Here is a 24,123-nt window from a genome sequence, read left to right as displayed (position 1 = left end):
ATGCGAATGTCAAGAGAGTTTTACTATATGGGGCGGAGACGTGGAAAACTACGAAAGTCATCGTCAAGAAGATACAAGTGTTTATTGACAGTTGTATACTCAAGATACTTCGGATCCGTTGGTCAGACACTATCAGTAACAACCTACTGTGGGAGACAACAAACCAGATTCCATCCAGTGGAGGAAGAAATCAGGGAGAAGAGCTGCAAGTGGATAGGACACACATTGAGGAAGTCACTCAACTGTGCCACAAGGCAAGCCCTCACATGGAACTCTGAATGACAAAGGAGAAGAGGAATACCAAAGAACACATTAAGTTGATAAATGGAGACAGATATGAGAAGAATGAACAAAAACTGGATAGAACTAGAAAGGAAGGCCGAGGACAGTGTGGGTTGGAGAATGCTGGTTGGCGGCCTATGCTCCATTTTGGAGTAACAGGCGTAAGTAAGTAAGTAAATAATCTCAAATCACTCCAATCTATTAAACCTAGAATAACTAATATAAAAAATGAAATTCTCTATTCTACATACATGAAAATGTATATTTTATAGTGAAGTTTACATGCTTGAAATCAAGTTTTAAGAAAAAAGAAAAAAAACAAACTAATCAATCACCGAAAATGGGTATGTCATTATTGAATTATAAGTCTCATAGGTTAAAACAAAAGTCTCCTTTCTCGTACAAACACGTACACACACACACACATGCACCCTCTCTCTCTCTCTATTTGTTAGTTAAATACATATTCATACAACTATTCAAACATGTTCAAATCAGTCTTGTCTCAGTAACATTCCGCTTTGACTACCACTGGAATTGAATTTAGAAGATGATGGTGTTTTAAATGTGATTGGTATTATTTTCTCTCCATGTTCATTTGTATATTTTTCAAATTTTCTTATGGAACTTAATACTGGACGAAAATTTTCAGGGGAATATTCAATATTATCCGTATTATTTCTTATCATTTGTGTATTATCATTATTGATTTCATTTGAAGAGTGATCTTTTTGAAAGGTTTCTGATTGATATTGAGAAGGTGATGGTATATTATTGGTATTGGAATTAGGAAAATAAAATTGTATTATACGTTCTTGTTCTTCAACGAATTCATGTTCAACAAACTGTAAAATGAAACATTTTTCTCATTACAAATTATACTACTTATCACTGAAATTAAGTAACTTAAAATATTAAACAAAAAATGTTTATCAGTGAATAGAATATTAGACATGACAACAGTTGACTTCATTGATTTATAACTTATTACACCATAGGTCTGTTATTTTCTTCCTACTGATCACTTATATTGACCATTTTTTCCTATTGTTCTATACTAATCAAAGTGTACTGACTAGGAACCTTTCATTAAATCAATCGATGTAGTGATGTAATAGTTGTTTACAATCTTCAATAGTTCGTGACTGTTTTAACAGTTTAAAGTACTTTGTTTCAGGATAAGATAACCATGAAACAAGGTTGCTGTCAAGGATTCATCACTGCCATACACATATACTTCTGCGTTTAATTTTCCGCTGTAGCAAGTAAAATTAGGAAATTTAGGTTTATATATATAGTTAAAAATATTTCTAAAGCAAATTGATTTGAACAATCCATGAAGGTATTCTACGTCAGATGAAAGAGAATAACGGTTAAATTAGCCATTGACGTGGCTTTTGTACTCGTTATTCTTTTTCACCCAACTAAAAGAGAAGACTGAAGATGGATGGAGACATTACTGTAGGTGTAATATTTGTAGATTCCATCACAGGTTTAATTAAGGTTTTATAGTTAGGACTTCAAGTAAAACAGAAATATTTTGGAACCCCTCATGAAGTTAGGTGTTACGTTGAAAATGTTACCACTTATAAGAGGGAGACGTGTGAGAGTAACTAGTACTTTATCTTCATGTGAATTGGTAGGGAGTGGAGTTTTCGAAGAGATAATTCTAGCCCATCTCAATCATTACTTTATGCAACTATTCTGCCCGGAGTGGCAAAGTCATGATGTATGGATACCTGTGTACACTAATGACAATCAAAACGAAGACAGGAAGGTTCGTGTTCTCTGGTGTATTGATTTAACAGATGACTGTTAGAAGTACGTTTTATCAAGTATAACAACTTCAGTTAGTATTTGTGACGATTTGCATCACAACACCATTTGTGGAATACCTCTACGATATGGTTAATCAATATGAGGATTTAAGGATCAAAATAAGTAATTACCTTGGAATTACGAATCTTTTGAATCATTCGAAAAAATTTCAAATCCTGGATAAAACAATATAAGCAACATTACATCTGATATGTGTAAAACTTCAGTTTGAAATATGTGGTTGGAAGATCAATTTCTTGTTTCAAATGTGGATCGCACACCTTAGGAAGAGTTAAATCTCTAAGAACTGAAATATTCGAATGCTTTTCATAAACTATGATATTGAGAAGAACTAAAATGTTTCAATTTATCTTCGTTATAAGCGAAGATGGATAATGGCTAGCAGTGAAATCCAGTTTGACACGCGTTTCGTCCTATTTCGGACTCGTCAGCTGGATGTACCTGCATCTTAGAGTTGATGTTTACTCTGGGACTTGAACTTGGTAACTTTCGCTTCAAACGCCATCACGTTATCCACTCAGCTACTGAGTGAATTAAGGCAATATCGAGGCAATACGCACAGTATGCACAAATGCTAATAAGAGACTGACCAGTTGCAGTCCTAAACATCAATGGGAAGATTCAAATAAACAATGCCAAGTGAATTATCCTCGTTATGTTTCAGTAGATTAAAAAAATATTTCTCTTTAGCACATCTTATGCTGAAAAACGATTTTAATATTAATATGCCTTATGTATTTTCGCGAAAAATGACTGATAACTTCGGAAGATATTCTCAAATGGTTCAAAGATCGAGATCAAATCGTGAGCATAGATGGATGTTGGCTAGCAGTGGAATCCAGGAACCGCGTTTCGTCCCGTCTGATATATGCCAGGTGGAACTATGTGTATCCCAGAGTTGGTTTTCACTCTGAGACTCGAGTCCAAAACTGTTTGATTCATACCACCTGAAGATGTTGTTCAGAATGATAATCAATACTGCCCAATCAAACTACTTGACTTAAAGAACTGAAAACTATCGAATACATCCAACTCTATCATGTTAATAATATCCTTGAATGTTCCAGACAGAGGTGATTTCTTCTGATAATCTCCACGTAATAATCAGTTAACATCATTTGTCTATTCTTCTAAGAAGATTTTTGATTTCCAAACAAGGTCATCCGTAAAATCATCGAATTCAATAATAAATAGTATACCCACTAATATGTATACATAATCGGTAGGTATATGATGTACCATTTTTATGTTGGGCAAAAATATATATGAAGTGCTGTATTCTTACTGAATAACTATTTGTTAACAGATATAGATCAGTCCCTGTTTTGTTGACATACTTATAGTGTGGTGAACGAGAACACAACTGGGGACAATCAGATGTATTTGAATACAAAAATACGGAACATCTTAGTAACATCTGAGAACCATACAGTGAATACTTCATTTGTAAAATATTCATCGATTGTCTCTTTCCTTTCCTTAGTAATCATTGTCTGTTCTCATTCTCTTTTCTTTGATCTTCCTAACCTTCTACCATCAGCTATTTCACTTTCCATTGATGATACACACTACTTATATCTAACGACATTAGTAGTACACACCATAGTAGTAGAAATAATTTGTTTGGAAAGTCGAATCACATTTCTTATTAATTCTTAGTAACATTTGAGAATCATACAGTAAATACTTCATTTGCACAATGTCAATCAATCGTCTCACATTTCATCGTTCTTTCGTTTCCACACTGAACATTCTCTGTTTTCATTCTCTTTTCATGGATCTTCTTAACCTTCTAACATCAACCATTTCACTTTCGATTGATAATACATACTGTAGTATGGTCTACTTATATCCACATAAGTAGCATATGGTGATGGTCAGACATAGAATGTATTTTAGCAGAAGATCAATAAGGAAAGAACAGGAATGAAGCGCAATCGGTACGAAAATACATAAACAATGAAGTCAGAGAAGACGGACTGATATTTGCAGAAGGAACGGTCAAGATTGGAACAATTCATTGATAGTTTGCAAATTAACTATTTACTGTATGGTCATCATCGTAGTCGTTGGTAGGCACATTGCAACAAGTTACTGTGGGAGACAACAAGCCAGATTCCATCCAGTGGAGGAAGAAATCAGGGAGAAGAGCTGCAAGTGGATAGGACACACATTGAGGAAGTCACTCAACTGTGCCACAAGGCAAGCCCTCACATGGAACTCTGAATGACAAAGGAGAAGAGGAATACCAAAGAACACATTAAGTTGATAAATGGAGACAGATATGAGAAGAATGAACAAAAACTGGATAGAACTAGAAAGGAAGGCCCAGGACAGTGTGGGTTGGAGAATGCTGGTTGGCGGCCTATGCTCCATTTTGGAGTAACAGGCGTAAGTAAGTAATTAAGTGTATGGTCATCAGGATTTAGCGAGATAGTCTGTAATTTGTGCTCATAAACATTCGATTGTCCCCAACTAGTGGTTCTAGTTCACTACAATACTACTTATATCTGACAACATCATAGATAATCATATCCAGCTTACCATAATGATATGAAATGTTGTTTATCACTTACCTTTTGATTCGCTTCCAATGTAACTGATAAGTAAGCTAAACGACTATCAAAATCCATTTGACATTGTTTTAATGCAGCATTTTCACTAGTTATCAACAGCTTTAATTGGTCTATTTGTCCTTTTAATAAATTCTCTATTACTGATTGTTCTTGTTCTATAATAGTTATCCATAAATCATTTTGACGAGTTGTGATCATATTTAAAAATGTTTTAGATAAAGAATCATATGCCTTTTTTAAAGGAAAAAATAATGAAAAAAATGAATGATGATGTAGTCATTATGTAATAGAGAATAGAAGAAGAGATAGTTTTGATTATATCAATTGATAAATAAAGGAGGTTTTGTAGGTATGATTCAATTTTCAACTTTATTACTAACTTACTTACGTCTGTTACTCCAAAATGGAGCATAGGCCGCCAACCAGCATTCTCCAACCCACACTGTCCTCGGCCTTCCTTTCTAGTTCTATCCAGTTTTTGTTCATTCTTCTCATATCTGTCTCCATTTATCAACTTAATGTGTTCTTTGGTATTCCTCTTCTCCTTTGTCATTCAGAGTTCCATGTGAGGGCTTGCCTTGTGGCACAGTTGAGTGACTTCCTCAATGTGTGTCCTATCCACTTGCAGCTCTTCTCCCTGATTTCTTCCTCCACTGGATGGAATCTGGTTTGTTGTCTCCCACAGTAGGTTGTTACTGATAGTGTCTGACCAACGGATCCGAAGTATCTTGAGTATACAACTGTCAATAAACACTTGTATCTTCTTGACGATGACTTTCGTAGTTCTCCACGTCTCCGCTCCATACAGTAGAACTGTTTTGACATTTGTATTGAAAATTCTGATGTTGGTGTTGGTTGACTATTGTTTTGAGTTCCAGATGTTCTTTAGTTTTAAATATGCTGCTCTTGCTTTGCCGATCCTTGCCTTCACATCTGCATTTGATCCACCGTGTTCATCAACGATGCCGCCGAGTTTCAAGTTTATATCAAAGGATTATTTGTAGTTAGAATTAGAAATCATTGAACTGTTGATTAATTGTAGTATAAGATTCCATAGTAGTATACATACATGATCCAGTTAGAGTATGTATTATCTAGTTTCAAGAATCATAGCAAGTATTAAAGTAGTGATTACTGGGTTGGTATTCAGTTCAAGTTATTTCTTATATCAATGAATCTGTGATATTGAGTAATTGACATCAACTGAAATTTAACATTTTTCATGGTTGAAATCATGAGTCCATTGAAGCTAGACCACCATGGAAAACCTGGAAACATTGGACAACCATTTCGTCCTATTATGGGACTCCTCAGAAGTGCGCATCCACGATCCCGCCTCACGAGATTCGAACCCAGGACCTACCAGTCTCGCGCCAGAGCACTTAACTAATGATTTCAACCATGAAAAATACTGTAATCTCCACAAAACCCCTTCTGAAATCTAACAGTTGTAACTATGTAAGAGGTTTAATTAATTCAAAATGTGACTATTAATAAAACAAGAAACATACCCACATGAAGGGGAATAAACTAAATTAATGATAATCACAAATATAATCGGTATGAATGTACAAAGTTTAAAGTTGATGCTGTTCATAATATGCAAACTTTCAGTACGTTGTACTTATAGATCATTATGTAAACAACTATTTTTATCCCGTTTCTGTATTCGTTGTTTGAATCTTCTCAATAATATTTAGGATTGAAATTAATCAGTTTCAAATTAGCAAATGTACATTCTGTTCGGATTGCCTTGATATTGCCTTAAGTCATAAGTATTATAAGCAGAGATGGATACGGGCTAGTAATGGAATACGGGACTCGCATTCCGTTCTTTTTGAGACTAGTCAGTTGGATTTACCTGCATCACAAAGTCGATGTTGACTCATAACTCGAACTCATTATAATTCGATTAAATCCGTACAGGATGCAAATATGTCAAACAGAGACTAATCAGTTTTAGTCCTAGATGTCAATGAGAATATTCAAACAACCAATAGAAAAATGAAATAAACTTCGCCCCATCGCACAATCTAGTGGCCAAATGGAATCAGTAGCTAAGTGGAAATCACAATGGCGTTTGAAGTGAACTGTACTATGTTCGAATATTGAGGTGGACGTCAACTTCGGTGTGTGGATTCGTCCAAATGACTAGTCCCGGACCAGATGTAAAGCGCGTCCTGAATTCCACTGCTAGACAGCACCATCTCTACTTACCAGAATTCTTTAGTTTAAATCCTTTACAAAAGATTTTAATCAATCATAAATCTTAATATTACTGTTATAACGTATGGGTGCCCAATTTAATATATGAACGCCAATTTAGAGAGGAGTGGATTTTACTGATCGGACGCAAATGATACTTGAAATCGTACGAGCAGTCTTGATTGCTACTCGGTCCTGCTTTCTGCCTAGCCCAGCCCGTTAAGTCCAGAACACAAATAACAGCCTCGACAATATGAATCATTATTTACAAACATACTGAGTTTTTATACAAACCAAAGTAATCAATAAACTGATTATAACTCAAGAATCGTATGATAATAAATCAAAGATCAAAATAAAGCTAATGATAAGAGAAACACGAATATGAATAGTTTAGTTACGTAACAATTGTACAATAGGAAATAGGCATAATACATTGGTCGATAAATAGTCCTTAGAGTTACCATTCATAATTCACCAGGGGATATAACAATTACACAATATTATCTTTGAGTATAGGAGAAGATAACCAAATGAAAAAGCAGTTTGATAGTATTCTATTATCAATAAGATGTTTGTAAATCATCAGTATCAGTGAACTTACAATAATTGTTTTCATTTTACAACCTATTTAGTGGTATGATTCACAAAAGAAAACTTTATGTAATTTTCCTAGAACATGTGCTAATTATAATCAGGTGGATAATATACAGTTCCGTACAAATATACCTTATAACTCTGTGACTATCACTAACAAATTTTTACATTTAATTTCTTAAAAGCAATAAAAATGAACTTGGATTTAATACACATAAGAGAAGTAGGCAAAACCTTTTTCTTAATATAATTTTAACTACTTATAAATTATAAGTAGTTAGACAATTTGAAAACAATTGTTTTGCAAGTGTTAAAAATCTCATAGGCAGGAAAAACAGATGATCTGTTGAGATCACACATATTGTTTTAGATCGGCAGTCTCAAAAGTGCTTTACTGCTTCAATTATTGTTGAACACTCGTTCAAACAAGTGGCTAAAGTTTATAGTTCATAAATAACGTGATATCATTAGTGCTTAATACTCAAATTGTTCAGGACAGAAAGAATCCAGAGATACACTAATTAACAGCATGTTGTAGGAATATTTTATTATCTACTTTTAGTAATCCAATAATTCATGGTCGAAATCAATGAAATTTTCAAGTCAAATTGTCCCTTTGGGCTTGTCATTTTATTACTTCCAACTCAGATGCAGGTACATCCAACTGATGAATCCTAAATAGGACGAAACGCACATCCTGGACACCACTACTAGACACTATCCATCTTTACTTAGGCAACTGATTATGTTGATGTAAGTCAAATATTTCATATATTTGACTGTCAAAATCTTTTAAACTATTATACATGAAATACAAAATCATATATATATTCTCCAGAACACAGTTAGTTGGAGGTTACTGATTGACGGTCAATGCTTCATCGGAGGGGGCTGACCAGGAGGGTAACAAGCTTAAGTAAATAATCCAAAAGGCTTAATACATATTGATCAATCTTTGAAAGAAAAACAATACTTACACTTATTGTTGAATGAATACTTTGTGTTGATTTAGCTCTATTCATTAATTCATTTTGTTGTTGTATAGAATTTTGTAAATCTTTTGGTATTTCTACAATTTTTGTTTTTACATTATTTGAATTAGTTTGTTGTTCATTTGATTCTTGACTACCACTATTACCATTCATAGAAGTTGTTGAACTTGTTGATGATGAATGCATAGATTCTATATGATTCATTTCATTAACATAATATGGTGATTCCATTAATTGTTCCATAAATAATGTTGATCTTTGATATTCATTATTATTAGTAGTTTTATAAGTAGTATAATTATGATTTATATCTTTTCTTAAAATATCTTCTAATATTGATTGAATTTGTTTATAACTATGAATAGATTGTTTTAATAATTTACATACCATTTGTCGTTCATTCATTTGTGATTCTATTAATTTATTCATTGTTATATGATTTTGATGATTACGTAATTGTAATTCATTGGAATGGATTTCACATAACCATTTTCTTTGTATATCATAATATGTTTTAATTTGTAATCGATTCAGATTATATAATGATATAATACGACGTTGTTTTAATTCACCAAGATTTAAAAGGTATGCTAAAATTTATAAAAACAGGGAATATATGATGTAACATGGTAACTGGGGGCAAGAGAGGGGTGGGGGAGATTTGTGGCGATTTTAGAATTTTCATAGTTTTAATCATGATCTGATTTTAGCACGATTAAAATCCGTAGTTCGATTCATAGATGAAAAGGGGTGTAGAAAATTGATGCTGAGATATCCCATTACTCACTTACTTACTTACGCCTCTTACCCCCTCCCAACGGAGTATAGGCCGCCGACCAGCATTCTCCAACTCACTCTGTCTGATAAGCCCTAATGGATTGATGTCTGACGAAATCTCAGCACGGATTCAAAAAGCTCGTTTGGCTTTTGCCAACTTACGTCACCTATGGCTCAGGCCAGATATCCGTCTATCAATTAAGGGACGAGTATACTGCGCATCAGTTCGCTCTGTTCTACTTTACGACTGTGAAACATGGCCATTAAGAGTAGAAGATACTCGTAAGTTACTAGTATTTGACCACAGATGCCTTAGAAATATTGCTCGCATTTGCTGGGATCACCGGGTAAGTAATAGTGAGGTTAGACACAGGGTATTAGGGAATGATGGTAATCAGTTGGTGGGGTTGTGAATCTTCATCGACTGAGATGGTTAGGCCACGTGTTACGTATGCCTGAACACCGATTACCACGACGCGCTATGCTGACTAGTATTGGCGATGGTTGGAAGAGAGTTAGAGGTGGCCAAACTAAAACGTGGCATCAGAGCATGAAGTCACTAACTTCTAGTCTGAGCCATGTTGGTAGATGCAGACTACTTGGTTGGGGTCCGCGTGACTATCGTAATCAATGGTTGGAGACTCTGTGTGACATGGCTCAGAATCGATCACAATGGTGTAGGTGTATACACTCTTTATTTTCCCTTAAACCTTAAGATTAAAATTGCTTCATAACGTTCTTCCTTCCTATACTATATCCTTATATACAACCTATCTTTTATATACTACTACCACCAAATTAACTATTTCTATGAATTCGGTGTTCATCTTGTTGTGCTAACGAGGTATGGCAACTTGGACAGATGCATAAATGTGCCTGGTCCTACATTGTAGCTGACTGATTGATTGACTGACTCTGTCCTGGGCCTTGCTTTCTAATTCTATCCACCTCTTGTTCATTCTTCTCATATCTGTCTTCATTTCTCCACGTAATGTATTCTTTAGTCCTTTCCGGAGGGGCTACAGACGGAGTTTGATGTATCTCATACGAGAATCAAACGAATATTCAATGATTCTCGATTTTAAATGGTAGTCTAACTAGGATCACTTCTTGATTTAAACAATGAAGACAGATTCATATAAAGGTATGGTAAATCACCGATTTTGAAATCTTTAAAACTAAGAGTCTTTCACTAGAATGCAAACGATATTTGACTTTACACTGAATGTGAACTTGGTTTATGAAGTTGAAAATATTTACTATCAAGTATTCTGTTTTGATATTCGAAAAACTTAACAGAACTATAGGTAAAGAAGATTTGTAAATACCGGTGTTAGGCAAGGTTGTTTACTCTCACCCTTTCTCTTTCTCCTGGTGATCGACTGGATCATGAAGACGTCAAAATCTGGAGGGAAGCACTGGATACAGTGGACAGATATGATGCAGCTGGATGATTTAGACTCCGCAGATTATCTGGCTCTTCTATCACACACGCAGGAGAAAACGACCAGTGTAGCAGCAGCCTCAGCAGCAGTTGGTCTCAATATAAACAAAGGGAAAAGCAAGACTCTCCGATACAATACAACATGCACCAATGGAATTACACTTGATGGAGAAGCTTTAGAGGATGTAGAAACCTTTACATATCTTGGCAGCATCATTGATAAATACGGTGGATCTGATGCAGATATGAAGGTGCAGATCGGCAAATCGAGAGCAGCATATTTAAAACTGAATAACATCTGGAACTCAAAACAATTGTCAACCAACACCAAGATCAGAATTTTCAATACAAATGTCAAAACAGTTCTACTGCATGAGGCGGAGACGTGGAAAACTACGAAGCCGTCATCCAGAAGATACAGATGTTTATTAACAGTTGTCTACACAAAATAATTCGCATCCGTTGGACAGCTATATCAGGAACAACCTACTGTGGGAGAGAACGAACCAGATTCCATCCAGTGGAGGAAGAAATAAGGAAGAAGTGCTGGAAGTGGATAGGACACACATTGAGGAAATTTTCCAACTGTATCACAAGGCAAAACCTCACTTGGAATCCCCAAGGCCAAAGGAGACGAGGAGGACCAAAGAACACATTATGCCAATAAATGGAGACAGACATGAGAAGAATGAACAACAATTGGATAGAACTAGAAAGAAGGCCTGTGACAGAGTGGGTTGGAGAATGCTGGTCGGCGGCCTATGCTCCATTTGGAGTAACAGGCGTAAGTAAGTAAGTAAGTAAGATTTGTGACTCAATTGCATGGTTGTTGACAATAACCGGTCAAGATTGTGATCTACAGGATAAGTTGTAAGCCGTGTGTGAAGAAAATTTAACACTTCACTTCTACCTGAAGTTCGTTCTGATGATTTCGTTCAGAATAAAGATGAAAGCTCCATGATCAAATCGCTCAACTCACAGAACAAAACTCCACCAAAACTGTGGGTAAATTAGCTAATATTCCATTCGATGAGACTTAAGATTGAATTTTAATGTTGTTGTTTTCAATCTGGACAAAAAAGGGATGATCTATTCTCTTTAGAAATGAGGTGTTCAGTTCAAAGGTTTGTTTATATATGTAGTTTTTACAAAACCAGTAATTTTCTTTCTATGATTCCATAAAGCGTCCACGAGAAATTAGTAGTGACTTTTAATTTCTGTGTAAAATTCAAGACAGAGAGCCCGTTATTATACTCCTAATTAATGAATTCCTGAACGACACCGCTTTAAAGTCCTTCAAACGTTCAGGTTTAATAAGAGACAGTCTATTATTCCATAAGTAAGTAAAGATGACTTGGTGGATAAGCAATAGTATGATAAATGCTCATTTGTCTTGAAGAAATCTGTATTCAAGATATACTTCAATGAAAATTTTCTTCTTATCAATTGATGTGTTACATCATGTTTTGATCAAATTAATGAATAGACAGGCAGTCTTATGATGTGCGAATCAATACATTCATATATGTGGTTCTATCATGGTGAACTACTACTGTAATGTGGGTTACTTATATCCACATAAGTAGTATGTGATAATGGTCAGGCACAGAATGTATTTCAGTAGAAGATCGATAAGGAAAGAACGGTAACGGAACTCAGTTGGTATGAAAATGCATGAACAATAATAATCGGAGACTATGGACTGATATCTGTGGAAGGAATGGTGAAGGTTGAGACAATTGATCGATAGTTTGCAAATTAACTGTTTATTGTGTGGTTGTCAGATTTTAGTGAGATATTCTATAATTTTATGCTCAAATACATTGGATTATCCCCACTCGTCCTCCTGTTCACTACACTACAACCATCATCAAATAGGTACAAGTATTTATGAACAGTTGTCTATTTAAGATACTCAATATCTGTTGGTCGGATACCATTAGCAACAGCCTACTGTGGGAAAGAAAAAGCCAACTTCCAGCTGAAGAGGAAATTAGGAAAAGATGTTGGTAATTATAAAACTACATCACGAGGGAAATAGTAACATGGAATCCTGAAAGGAAACGGAAAAGTGGTAGGCTGAAGAACACACTACATCAGGAATTGAAAGCAGATATGAAAAGAATGAATAGCAGCTGAAAAGAATTGGAAATTATTGCCTAGGACAGGGTTGGATGGAGAGCGCTAGTGGGTGGCCAATGCTACTCCACAAAGGTTAACAGGCGTAATTAAGTAAAGAAGTATCAACTTTGTTGCAAAATTCTATCTTGTAAACATTATAATGAGTCCCCTTATAAGAATTGTGAGAATCTTTATGCGGAATCATTTATGAGGGTATTCATACCCCCTCTTCCCCTGAATTCTCCAAGAAAATGATTGAGTGAGTATTGGCATAAGTTTCTATTCATTTTGAAATATAATAACTAATTGTAGATCATTACAATTCCGAATTTCCAAACTGGGAAGAACTGGAAAGGGTTGGTCAGGACAGAGTTGGATGGAGAATGCTGGTGAGCGGCCTATGCTCCTCGACGAGTGGTAACAGGCGTAAGTAAGTAAGTAAGTAACAATTCCATGAACGTAATGTAACTTGTGAAGATGTAGACGATTATTACTCTTCGAGTAACGATTTGTAATCCTGTTTTCAGCTTAGTATGTATTATGGGTTAATAAGAACCCTAAAACTATAAATGAACAATGTTAGTTATAACATGAATTCTACAAAGGTTCGACGAATTTTCTTCTCAGAATTTTATACTACTTAAATTCATCTTTAGGAACTGTGTTACGGATACGGATATACATACATCGAATTGTACTGATTAAGTTCTAAATGATCACATTTAAAATGGTTGAACTCAATAGATACGTAGCTTTGCACCTAGATCTCATGTTGATTCACATTCATCACTACAGTTTGACTTCGGTCATCAGGTTATTCCGTTGAGATATACATCTTTGTTTCCCAGTAGTATCACTATAGCGGATATTACCACTAAATTAGAATTACTAAAACTTGCTATAAATCAGCATCAACTTGTGAGATTTACACTGCTATATCTGGTATTTAATCAGTAGTATGTATCTATAGAAGTGTGAATCAGCAAGTTTAAATTAAATCACTAATATGCTTACAAATTTTAACAAATTCATTCTCTATCGTTGAAATCATGAGTCAATTGAAGCTAGACTACCATGGAAAACCTGGAAGCACTTGACCGCCGTTTCATTCTATCGTGGGACTCTGAATAAATATCACTTATAAGTTACTGACATAATGTTTTCGTGATTAACTTCACTAATTAAAGCTTACTGTTAAAACTTTCTGAAGGAAACAAATCACTAATGAGGATATGATTATTATCAGAAGGGGTTTTGTGGAGATTGAGTCTCATAATAGAACGAAATGGCCGTCCAGTTCTGAAGCTAGACCACCAGGGAAAACCTGGAAGTGCTCTGGCGCTAGACTGGTTGGTCCTGGGTTCGAATCTCGCGAGGCAAGGTCGTGGATGCTCACTGCTGAGGAGTCCCACAATAGGACGAAACGGCCTTCTAGTGCTTCCAGGTTTTCCCTGGTAGTCTAGCTTCAATTGACTCACGCTTTTAATCCGATATGATTAATAATACTTCATGAAGAAGAAGGAGGTCTATTTCATTATTTAAACATAGATTTTAGTTATAAAGTAGATACAATTTCATCTAATGAACCGGTTTTCTTGAAATTGTATTCCAAATTATTAACATGTGATTCTGTCATTTGAAATGAATGGCACTAGGTTCCAATTCCAGAGTGAACATTAACTTTGAGATATAGATATATATCTGCCCCAAATGCCCTGTTACGGACGAGAGTGGAGAGAGTCCTCTCTCCTTCTCCAAATGCTCTCATATGGCCACGCGGATATAGCCTCTGTCAAGGAAGTACTACTCATTGCCTTCTCACAGTGGCATTACTGTTGTTTACGAAATTGAGAGGACGAAAAGCAAATGTACGGCACTTTAACCGGGTTGGTGGACATGGCGAGTCCACCTAGGGGAGTTGTGAAACTCTGATTCCAAATCAATGGTGCACATGGACTGGCTCCACTAACGTGCTTAGGGGACAAATGGCGTGTGAATGAATCGTTGGTCATCGGCTACCATGGGACTGCATTTCCTCACGATGCCCCTGCACTGCCTTGTGGATCACACCTTTAGGTCAAAGGCCTGGGGTGTGGCCTCATAAGTAAACCACCTTTTTCGGTTCGGGCACCCAGGCAGTATCGTAGCCCTCACACAAATCGAATGAGATTTGTGCGGCGCATATGTATCTGGTGCCCCCTTGCACCAATATTTATGTGTTTAAATAATAATAATATATAATATATATGTCTAGCTGACGAGTCTCAAATAGGACGAAACACCCATCCTATATTCCATTGTTAGCCGCTATCTATCTTTATTTATCATTCATATTATTCTAATTTAACAAATAACAATCTTTTCATAAATGTATAATATTTAAATGAGTATGAATGATACATAAAAATAAAACAAAAAAACAAGAAAAAAATATGAAAAATTTTTTATTGATTTTTGAAAAATTAACTTGACCAAATGAGATGCATAAAGCTACCTACTACAATATAGAAATAACCTTGACTAAAATGAATATTAACTCGACCAATGTATATATATATATATGCATATAAGTAGTATATATGAATATATAGATATATATAAGTAGTATGTATATATATAAGTAGTATATATGGATGAATAGATCGAATTCGATGTTATTAAACCTATTCAATTCTGTATTATGGTCTAAAGACTATAAATAAACATAGAAAATGTAAATGAAAAATAGAAAAGTAAACTACACATAAAGAAGGTAAACTAGATTTTTATGACTTTATTTACTTATCTTTAATCCAAAAATTACAATAATTTGTAATTAAGACTTAAATCATGTTTTTATAATAAGTTATAATGCCTTAGATATATATATAGAGAGATTTTCATGGTAAATGTTTGTATGTGTGTGTGTGTGTTAGCTAACGGTGACAACAGAAAAAACTTATGAACATATAAGATGTCGAGATATTACCACCTTCAAACAGTTAAATCCCCCCCTTATACACACACACGCACGCACTCATGGATACACATTTATAACACTTTGGATATACAAGTAGATTTTATGACAAATGTTTGTGTGTGTGTGTTGGATAACCGTGACGGCAGAAAAAAACTTATGAAAATATAAGATGCTAAGATATTACCACATTGAAACATATGAACACCCCCTCTCTACACACACACATGCATGCACGTACTCACACATACACATACATTACACCTTGGATATATATGTAGATTTTATTACAAATGTTTTTATGTGTTTTAGATAACCGTGACGATAGAAAAAACTTATGGAACCATAAGATGCCTACATATTACCATCTTGAAACACACACACACACACACGCACACATGGACATACATATATATAGATAAACAAACATGATTAGCATATTCCATAATCGAAAAAATAACCAACACATTTATGATTATCAATTTTTTCTATTCATAAAGGTGTAAACTGTTACTGAAACTTATAAAATAACAAAAAAAATTTTTTTGGTTTTTTTCTCTCTCTCTCTCTCTCTCTTTCTTTCTGATTCCGATCACGAAAATCCTACTCTATTTATTTATCAAGTGTTCTATATAGATGACATAGAGTATGTTACTAGTTCATTGAATAGATTGTACTAAAGTATTAAAGTTCAATGTTTCTTAAAGTAGGATCAAAGTAGGAATGATCAAATTATTCTATTCGGATCTACATTTTTTTTGTATTTTTTTCAAAGATCTTAATAGTTGAATAGCGAGATTGTAGAGTAAGACTTTGAATGTGGACATTGATATCGATATGATTTAAGTGAAGTTTCTATATTTGAAACGAAGCCATTAGATAAAGACTAAAGACTAAACATTATGAATACAATTGAAGAAGGAGGAATGAAAAGATATGTGTATATGGAAGGGGGGAAATGAAACGAAAGATATGAGAAAGATGGAGTGATTACATCTATGACATAATTACGGATTCTGAGTTATGTTGACTGATGTATCTAATAAGTAATAATGTAGTGAATGAGAACATGAGTGTAGGATAATTGAAATATGACAACAATACAGTAAACAGTTAATTTGCAATTTGAGGAGTCCCATAGTAGGACGAAACGGCCGTCCAGTACTTCCAGGTTTTCCATGGCGGTCTAGCTTCAATTGACTCAGGCTTTCAACTATGAAAATTTGCAAACTATCAATCAATTGTCTCAATCTTGACTGTTCCTTCTGCAAATATCGGTCCATAGTCTTTGATTTCATTGTTCATGAATTTTCATACCAATCGCGTTTCACTTCCGTTCTTTCCTTATAGATCTTGTACTGAAATACATTCTATGTCTGACCATCTTTATATGCTACTTATGTGGATATAAGTAAGCAACACCATAACAGTAGGTATCAACCGAACACTAACCAGGTAGCTTATATCTGCTAATATGGCTCAGACCGAAATTTGATAATTTCATGGGGTGATACTTACGTAGTGAATTGAGGTACGCGATAATTGGACATACAAATACACGTTTTAAACATTTATATAAATAAAGCTACATTAACTTATCAAACGATCTGCAATATTTGTAAAGTAATCTACGTTTAATCTCAGTATCTCTCGTTTGACTGGTCTATAACATAAGAGCAACTCCGACCAAGTATTTGAATACTAAGACATATTGATATGGATAGCGTAACAGAGAACTTACCGTTACGTAGTATACAAACCGTTTGGTTGGCAGATCAACATCTCGTCTGAGTGACAAGCGATTCAAATTAGTAAAAAAAATTCTGGATCCGTTCAAAGATTTCAACTAACATCAACTCACTAGTATTGATGAGAATTTCGAGGTAACTAAGGTAACCATCTGCTTCATTTCCCATCATTAGTATGAGCGTTATCACAAATCAGAAGTGAAGAAATGCTTCACATTCAAAGACTATAAAAAACGCATGGTTGACATAGAATGAAAACTTACTATTCCATCATGCTGATAGATATTGGAGACATTTATACTATAAGATTGTAGAAATTTCAGTAACTAGCTTCTCTATTTAGAATACATTTTAAGGGTTCCAAAAAGGATATCTAATAGGTCATCTAATGATTAAAAGTAATTGACTGTAAATCAGTAGGTTACAGACTCAGACCCTCTTCTACAAGAGTACACTTGGTAACTAGGATACAATTAATTAAAAATATAATCATACATTTGATTTTGTACGACAACCTTGTTTATTCAAATGTCTCCTCTATTATAGAATAAGTAATCTTAATATTAACAGTAACAATAAAGTAACAATAAATTGCTACTTCATTCTAGTTTTGAACTCTTCAATAGTTTTTAAATATTGACATTCATAAATCTATTAAGGTTGAAATCATGAGTCAATTGAAGCTAGATCACCATGGGAAACCTGATCGGCCGTTTTATCTTATTGTGGGACTCCTCAATAGTGTGCATCCACGATCCCGCCTCGTGAGACTCGAATCCAGTACCTATCAGTCTCGCTTGCGAGCGCTTAACCACTAGACCACTGAGCCTGCCGGCATCCCACGGTGTTAATGTCTAACTTCAACCAATCCACGTAATTGAGTAACCATTCGACATCTGAGAAATGTATATTCATTTCGATATATATTCTTAGCAACCACGATGTCACTGATCGGGCTCTTTTGTACAGAGAAACGTTGTAAGCTTTTCACAAACGCACCTGAATAGGTTATTAGACTAATAGGCATAACGATGTATCAAAACAAACAAGAAAACAAAAATATTCAGATGGTAGGTACAGGTAACTCAGATATTCAAGCAGTCCGCCTTATCATGAAATTTCTTAAGTAAATAATGACGAAATTTTCAAAGGTTCATTCATTTAGTTGATAAATTGTAATAATAATGAATGCATAAGTAGATGAAAAAATAAATTTTAATATTTCAATCAGATAATCTAAGCACTAATTATTTATGAATAGCTTAATACAGTTTCTAACTCCGTTTGAAGCCCCCACGGGGGCTACTGCCGATCCCAAGCCCGGATGAAGGAGGAGGGTTGGGCACGTTGTTAGCGACCGCATCTCGTTTATTTATTTATTTAAACATATAAATATTGGCACAAAGGGGCACCAGATACATATGTGCCGCACAAATCTCATTTGATTTGTGTGAGGGCTACGATACTGCCCGGGTAACCAAACCGAAGCAAGTGGTTTTCTTAGGGAGCCACACCCGGAGCCTCTGACCTAAAGGTGTGATCAACAAGGTAGTGCAGGAGCATCGTGAGGAGATTCAGTCCCATGGTAGCCGGTGATCAACAATTGATTCACACGCCATTTGTCCCCTCAGCAGGTTACTGGAGCCAGTCCATGTGCACCATTGGTTTGGAATCAGGGATTTCCAACTCCCTCACATGAACATTCCGTGTCCACCAACCCGGTTAAAATGCCGTACATTGGATTTTCGTCCTCTCAATTTTGTAAACAACACCCCCGCCACGAGAAGGCAGTGAGTAGGACTTCCCTGAGAGAGGCTATATCCGCGTGGCCATGTGAGAGCATTTGGAGAGGGAGAGCGAACTCTCCCCACTCCCAGCTGTATCAGGGCATTTGGGGGCCCCCATCCCATAGAAAACTAACTCGCTAAAAAAACGCTAATCAGAAAAACCATCCATCCAAGTTATTGATAAAATATATCATTATTGGTAAGTTTCAATTATTTTGTTGTCATGTAGATACACTCATTCAACTGATGAGTTGTAACCAAGATAAAACATCTCAATCCTGCATCCCATTCATGACTACAATTCATTAATCAAATGATCTTATAAATACATCAAATATAAGGAAGTATACTATACCATAACATACCTCTTCTTAATTCTTGTCTTTCAAGTAAACATTTCCATTCTAATTCAGCTATTCTATTTTTATGATTCATTAAACAATGATAAAAACGTTCTTCTAATTCATTATTCAAATGTTCAATACCATAGAGACTTTTTTTTGAATGAAGCATATAATCACTCCGACTTAATTGTTTATTTAAACCAATAGGTCGGTTATTGTTTCGTGTTTCATATTTGTTTAAATGATTAAAGGAGTGGGATATGGATGATGTTTCCGGTGGTAATTGTGATGAAACATTTGAATGATCAATGATTAATGAATGATTATCAGTAGTATTAGCAGTACTATTAGTATTATATTGTAAAGTTTGTAAATTATTCAATGAGATTGATGATAATGGTAAATCATTTAAATTTGTAAGGTGGCTGATACTTTGCGATTTCTGACCATAGAACTTCTTTAAATTCTTCTTTTCGGAACGCTGGAAAAAGAAAAGTTATCAAGGAATTCAGTAGTTTGTTTGATTTTGAATATTTAATTCAATAAAAGTTACTTACTTAATTTACTTACTTGCGCCTGTTATCCCTCGTCGAGGAGCATAGGCCACTCACCAGCATTCTCCATCCAACTCTATCCTGGGCAGTTCTTTCCAGCTCTTTCCAGTTGCTATTCATCCTTTTCATATCTGCTTCTATTTCCTGACGTAATGTGTTCTTTGGCCTTCCACTTTTCCGCTTCCCTTCCGGATTCCAAGTTAGGGATTGCCTCGTGATGCAGTTTAGTGATTTCCTTAATGTATGTCCTATCCACTTCCAACGTCTTTTCCTAATTTCCTCTTCAGCTGGAAGCTAGTTTGTTCTCTCCCATGAAACGCTGTTGCTGGTAGTATCCGACCAATGGATGTTGAGTATTTTGCGTAGACAACTGTTTATAAATACTTGTACCTTCCTGATGATGGTCGTAGTAGTTCTACACGTTTCAGCTCCGTACATAAGAGACAGTCTTGACGTTCGTATTGAAGATTCTGATTTTGAAATTAGTTGACAGTTGTTTTGAGTTCCATATGTTCTTCAATTGTAGAAATGCTGCCCTTGCTTTGCCAATCCTCGCCTTTACATCTGCATCCGATCCTCCTTGTTTATCAATGATGCTTCCCAGGTACATGAATGCTTCCACCTCTTCCAGAGTTTCGCCATCAAGTGTGATTGCGTTGGTGTTCTCCGTGTTGTATTTGAGAATCTTGCTTTTTCCTTTGTGAATGTGGAGGCCTATCGATGCGGAGGCTGCTGCTACATTTTCTGTCTTCATCTGTATCTGTTCGTGTGTATGAGGAGGGCTAGGTCATCTGAGAAGTTCAATAAAAGTATTAACGGTGGTATTGTGTAGTTCAATGTTGAAATAATTTAAAATACAAAAAATTATTACAAATGTATTGGGTAAAGATTGAGAGTTCCGCAGGAGGCTTTCGCGTTAATGGAATCTCTGAGTTGAGCTTGTCTTATAAAATCTAGATATGGCACTAATCAAAGACATATAAATAAATGTATATATATATATATATATATATTTAAAGTTCAGTATTAGTTCTTAGTACGAAAGCCATCATTCAGAAGATACAAGTGATCATTAACAGTTGTCTACGAAAAATACTTCGAATCCTTTGGCCAGACACTATTAGCAACAACCTACTGTAGGAGAAAACAAACTAGATTCCATCCAGTGGAGGGAGAAATCAGGAAGAAACTCATCTAATCGAAAACAGTATTGTTTGTTTATATATGTTGTCCTAATTCATCTATTAATGTTAAAATCAAAAAGGTAGACGCTGACTTAATGAGTGTTTAACTCATTCTCTATTCAATTAAATTGAAGATATTGATTAACTGAATGAAGGTCATGAAATGTAAAAAGCAAATTTTAAAGAATTAGTACAAAATAGACAAGCAGAGATGAATGGATGGTAACTAGTAGTGGAATTCAGGAAGCGCGTTTCGTTCTATTTGTGACTCGCCAGCTGGATGTGCCTGCATCCAGAGTTGATGTTCATCCTGTGACTCAAACCCAGTACCCAACTTTATCTCATGGAATCCCCAACGCCAAAGGAGAAGAGGAAGATTAAAGAACACATTATGCCGAGAAATGCAGATAGACATGAGTAGAATGAATAACAACTGGATAGAACTACAAAGGAAGGCCGAGGGCAGTGTGGGTTGGAGAATGCTGGTCGGTGGTCTATGCTCCATTGGGTGGTGACAGGCGTAATTAATTAAGTAAGTAAGCATTAGTCCATGAAACAGTTGTAAATATCGTTAAAATAAACCAAAACTAAGAGTAATGATCAAAACTTTGTAAGTTTATAATAAGTGAACGTTTTATGGAGAGATTAGTGTGATTCGATCTGGTGTTTGGATCATAAATACACATCATTCGATTGTGGGAAATTGGGATCAATGAGTTGTTAACTCGCTTTTATTGATATCAATTTGTAACACTGATTACCTGTAAAAAGATATGCTTAAAACATGTAACATCTAAGTCATTGAATCTCTGTGAGCAAACATTTTGTCATAGATTCATCATAATTTTAATGGGATATCACTCTTCATTTCTCCCATCCATGTGTAATCTTAAAGAAACATTGTTCTATGGAAGATAGACACTGAAGGTTCTAGATGACTAGTATCTTATTTTCTTTAATATTCATTTAAGTATATCAAACGTATCATCGAAATGAAGTGTATATTATGATGAACATTCTATAATTATCATTGCACTTTGCGAACAAATGTAAAACAGTCTGAAGAAGTCTGTGAATTACGAAACAAAAACTAGAGAATAAACATTTCTGAATACAGAAAGATTTTAGTAGTTTAAGACATGTAAAGCAATATGGAGACTAAAGATACTAACTTCTATCGACTTCTCGGAATGCTTTGAGTAATAATACCTAATATATGAGATACGGTTCAGTCAGTCAGTCAGCCAGCCAGTCAGCTACAACGCTGGACCAAGCACACATATGCATCGGTCCAAGTTGACATACGAGATAAGGTTAGTGTAACTTCAGTTTTGAAAAACAAGATTCTATTTGAACAAACTTTGTAGTACAGTACTGTTAAATTAAGAATGGTATTGTAGCAAACAAGGACACAAATGGGGATAATCGAAAGTATCTAGGCACAATATTACAGAACGTCTCAGTAAAATCTGATAACCACACAGTACACACTTGATTTGCAAACTATCAATCAATTGTCTCACTCTTAACTGTTCCTTCTGCGAATATCAGTCTATTGTCTTTGATTTCATTGTTCATGCATTCTCATACCAATTGCGTTCCTTTCCCGTTCTTCTACTGAACTGCATTCTATGCTTGACCATCGTTATATATTACTTATGTGGATATAAGTAACCCACACCACAGGATGTCCTAATAATTGTCATCACTACAATTTTACCACTGTATCGATAATTTGACTCTCGGTATAGTTATCAGACTATACTGTAAAGGTTATTTCAATACATATAATTATTATCATCAAGACTTTGAACAGCACCAATTACCGGTAAAGTTCATTATCATACACCTTCAGTTTAAAATGAAACGTCATAATCAGTCACTACCCTTTAACTGAATAGGTTTCTTATGAGTTCAGAAAGTTATTGTTGATAAAATTGAAAGAACGATGCTAGTAGGTGGCATATGTTCCTCCACGAGGAGTAACAGATATAAGTACCTAATTGTTGGTAGAAATTCAGTAATCCAAAACCTTTCACTTCTGATAGATTTATTAAACTTAAAATTAAACTAGAAACTTGCTCAAAATTAAAATGGTTATCTCCAGCTGTATTTACCTATATACCAAGTTGTCTGATATTATATACTTCGGAAGAGTAAAAGAGAGTCATACCTAAGAACCAATGCATGTATGTGCCTGGTCCTACGTTGTAGCTGATTGACTGACTGACTGAAATCAGTTGCTGGATATACCTGAACAGTTTAACAGTGTTATAATCAGTCATATAATTTAGTTCAGTAATGTATTCGGTTCAATTGCATTTATATCAACCAATAAGCACAAAATAAGGTAACCATTAGGTTTTAAAGAAGCATCAAGGTTTCATTAGTGTAACCATAACTCATTCACTTAGGATTGTCTTTTATGACTGAATATTCCTGTTTAACTTGATAAGGTTTTCGTTGTTCGTGTTAATCCTAACAAGTACTATTCATACATTTCCCATATCTTGTAATTTCATCAAAATAACAATCTTTATTATTATTCAAACAAACAATACCAAGTGAATTTAAACTTCGCCGCATTACACAAGCAAGTGGCTATCAGGAGTCAGTGGCCGAGTGGATAACGCGATGACGTTTGAAGCGAATGGTACTGGGTTCGAGTCACACAGTGAACATCAACTCTGAGATGCAGGTACATCCAGCTGACGAGT

At 35.1% G+C, this 24,123-nt stretch overlaps 1 protein-coding gene across 1 annotated transcript in view; it reads right to left on the bottom strand.

Annotated features, from left to right (window-relative positions):
• Positions 1-519: 519 nt before the first annotated feature.
• Positions 520-24,123, bottom strand: part of Smp_151590 (putative centrosomal protein of 135 kDa (Cep135 protein) (Centrosomal protein 4)) — a gene marked incomplete at its 5' end in the record, with an annotated part of 28,051 nt that continues 4,447 nt past the window's right edge. Inside the window, 4 exons of the mRNA XM_018795159.1 lie at positions 520-1,147; positions 4,742-4,928; positions 8,477-9,081; positions 19,690-20,149. Of these exons, the coding sequence (XP_018649499.1) occupies positions 777-1,147; positions 4,742-4,928; positions 8,477-9,081; positions 19,690-20,149 (1,623 nt within the window). The 3' untranslated portion in view covers positions 520-776. The remainder of the gene's footprint in view (positions 1,148-4,741; positions 4,929-8,476; positions 9,082-19,689; positions 20,150-24,123) is intronic.

This window comes from Schistosoma mansoni, chromosome 1 (genome assembly GCF_000237925.1).
Source record: "Schistosoma mansoni strain Puerto Rico chromosome 1, complete genome".
NCBI classification, from domain to species: Eukaryota; Metazoa; Platyhelminthes; class Trematoda; order Strigeidida; family Schistosomatidae; genus Schistosoma; species Schistosoma mansoni.
The sequence above is the reverse complement of the archived record's forward strand: the minus strand, read 5'-3'. Positions and strand labels throughout refer to the sequence as shown.